At 40.5% G+C, this 2,919-nt stretch overlaps 1 protein-coding gene across 1 annotated transcript in view; it reads left to right on the top strand.

Moving 5' to 3' along the window:
• The window catches only part of LOC105809941 (membrane-spanning 4-domains subfamily A member 6A-like), a 23,993-nt gene extending 21,618 nt beyond the window's left edge, over positions 1-2,375 (top strand). Inside the window, exons 6-7 of the mRNA XM_012643850.1 lie at positions 37-191; positions 2,151-2,375. Of these exons, the coding sequence (XP_012499304.1) occupies positions 37-191; positions 2,151-2,375 (380 nt within the window). The remainder of the gene's footprint in view (positions 1-36; positions 192-2,150) is intronic.
• Positions 2,376-2,919: the final 544 nt, after the last annotated feature.

Here is a 2,919-nt window from a genome sequence, read left to right on the forward strand (position 1 = left end):
CTGGAAGCATTCTGAGCACTCTGTCTGCTCTAGTGGGTTTCATTCTCCTCTCTATCACCCTGGCTGCTTTGACTCCTGCTTCACTCGAGTGTCAGATGGACAACAATAACAGGCCCCCTGAAGCTTACTTTTCTTTCTATTCTTTTGGTCCATATATGAAGTACTGCTTTGTGGCCCAAACCAGTCTGTTTGTAAGTATTTTTAGATGGGATGTTCTAATTTCATGAGGTTTCTGAAAGCTTTGATGTCTTGTTATTCCTTCTTTTGAAAATCTCTCTGTTCTTTCTGGTTTGGGCATTTGGGGGAAGGCCATGGTCGTACAAATGAAAGGGGACTACGTGGATGAGAGTAAGGGACTAGGCTATGGGATTACATACTAATAGAGTGAAATTGAAGAGTAAATGTCAAATAAGGTTGACAATAAAAAGCTAAAACTTATTGTTGGTAGAGTTTCTTAATTATCAAACCGATTCAATTTTAGAGGCATAAAATATGAATTCGTCAGACAGAATCTTGGTATTTGGATTGGTGAATTAAGAAAGGCAAACATAGCCCAGGTGATCAGGAAATGCCAATAAGGAAACCTGGCATGTGTGTGCAGTGGGGAGTTAACCTGGTCTGTGAGGACATCAGACCCAGCACTAAGAAATGGAGAGTAGAAAATAGGCAGTTAGAAGGCAAGGTGACCCCACTGCCGTGACCACAGTAACCAGTAGTACTGGTCAGGTGAGATGCAACACCATCGTTGCTTTTTGTTACAACTTAAAGAAGTGTGATATATTAAATTAGGAGATGAAAAATACAGGGAGATGGAGAATGTTAACTGATGATGATTGTAAGAAAATCTGTCTCTTCAGAACAATTAAAGCAATGAAGTTTGGCTAACAGAAATAGTATGCCTTAAGCTGGAAGATTAAGGGGCATGTATATCGTCAGCAATGCATTGAGAGAAAAAGCAGGCCACATAAGAATAAGGAGGTTGTTAAATATTTATTGTCCTACGATCATAAAGGTGGGATAAGCCAAAGACTCAGATGGAAGATGGACAGATAGAAATGTCTGGTCAAATTCATGCTTGTAGCCATTCTTTATAAAGCTGGCTTTGCTTCTCCCCAAGTTAATGATATTATAATGAGAAAAAGTATATGCAAATGAGGCTGATAGTAATTGGTATAAATTATCACCTGACACAACCCATTCCACCTTTGGAAAAATTCTGGAGAGAAGTTTGGGAGGAGTCTTTGTAGTGAATAAAGTATAAATTTATGATAGGACAATTTTACATTATAAATAAGGGATATTATGTTCAGCTTGCTCGCTGGGACGATTTCTAGGTAACGGAGACAAGTTGTATCTCCTTTTTAACTGTGTGTAAATACTGCGAACTTGAGATGTATGCAATCAAGTTATCTCCCTTTTTTATCAGATGGCCAGTTCATCATGAAGGATGCCTCAAGAGAGAAATGGTAGAACCTACCTCTTGGTGTCGTTTCTTTTTTGAATTGGTTTGAGTTATTAGCAACTGTGGCAGTTTGCTACCTTGATGATTTTTTTCTAACTCTTACAGCCACCAAAACAGGCCCCTCTCAAAAAAATCCAAAAGAGTTCAGATATATAGAAAGGGGTGGCAATACTGAATTTTACAAAGGGCTTGCACAGTCAAAACCTGTGGATCCTCACAAGTCTCCGAGAAGGAAATACTATCATGCATGTTTGATAAATGAGGAAACAGGAGCTAGGGAAGGAAGGAGACTTGTCCAGGCTCACATAACTACTAAGCAGGAAAAGTGTGACTAGAATGGAGCTGTTGATTCCCCACCCTGGGAGTCATTACACCACTCTCCTTTCTTACTGAGTGAACAATGTCATCAGAATTATGTGTCTCAAAGAGGTCAGAAACAAGTGTGTAAAGTGCATTGGTTGATTTAGTTCCCACTCGTTGCCTCTCCTCCTCCCAAGAGAATAAATGAGTGAAGGGATTGAATTGAGCCAACTGTGAGGTATGGGAAGATACTGTTCTCTTCCTGACAATGTCCTTACTTTGTTCTCTGATGGTCGAGATGGTCTTTATCTCCACAGTCATCTCCCAAACAGGCATGAAGTTTTCGGTTGACTCAAGCAACACCAATCTCTTATTTCCTGACTTTCAGGGAACTTTGTCTCTGATGCTGATTTGCACTGTGCTGCAGTTCTGCCTAGCTGTGCTCACTGCTGTGCTTTGGTGGAAACAGGCTTACTCCCACTTCGACGGGGTGAGTGTGCGGACCACCAGGAGTGGCAGAAGGAACAATCAGTTGCTCATAAGATATATGTGGGAGGTGGTTTCGATGGTGATGGAAGACAGTCAGATAAGGAATGGCAATTCAAGTAGCTGACCAGCTGAGGATCACTGGACATAAAGACAGTTAAGCCTGAGAAGTCAACTTTTTCAGTTCTCCCATTTTTCCAGTGCAAGAACTGATGCTCTGGGAAGTTAAATGACTTGTCTGGCATTATGTTACGAGCTTGTGCCTGTGCTGAGGACACGAGAACCTGGCGTGCCTTCCTTCTCAGCAGGGATAAGTTCAGCCACAGCCACTAGTCTCCTTAACAGTCTCGACTTGGTAAAGGGCATTTGAACATGGGACTGGACTCAGTAAATGTGTTATGCTCTGCTTTTCCCTTCTTGTGATTTTAAAATTCTTTCTTCCCCTAAAAGATATAAAAAATTATTGTTGAATCAAATTACGTGGGACACTGCACTACCACAACCAGGGATTCATGTCTTCATGTAACTGAATTAAAAAGCTTTGATTTGTCCAAAATTTTATTGTAGAGAACAGAATGAATACTAGGCTAATGAACAGCAATTATATGAAGAATTTTATGATGTACTATACTCACCTTGCAATAGCTGAGAATCCTATGTATAATGGTGGA

The sequence above is a fragment of the Propithecus coquereli genome, unplaced genomic scaffold (genome assembly GCF_000956105.1).
Source record: "Propithecus coquereli isolate 6110/MARCELLA unplaced genomic scaffold, Pcoq_1.0 Scaffold202, whole genome shotgun sequence".
Lineage (NCBI taxonomy): Eukaryota > Metazoa > Chordata > Mammalia > Primates > Indriidae > Propithecus > Propithecus coquereli.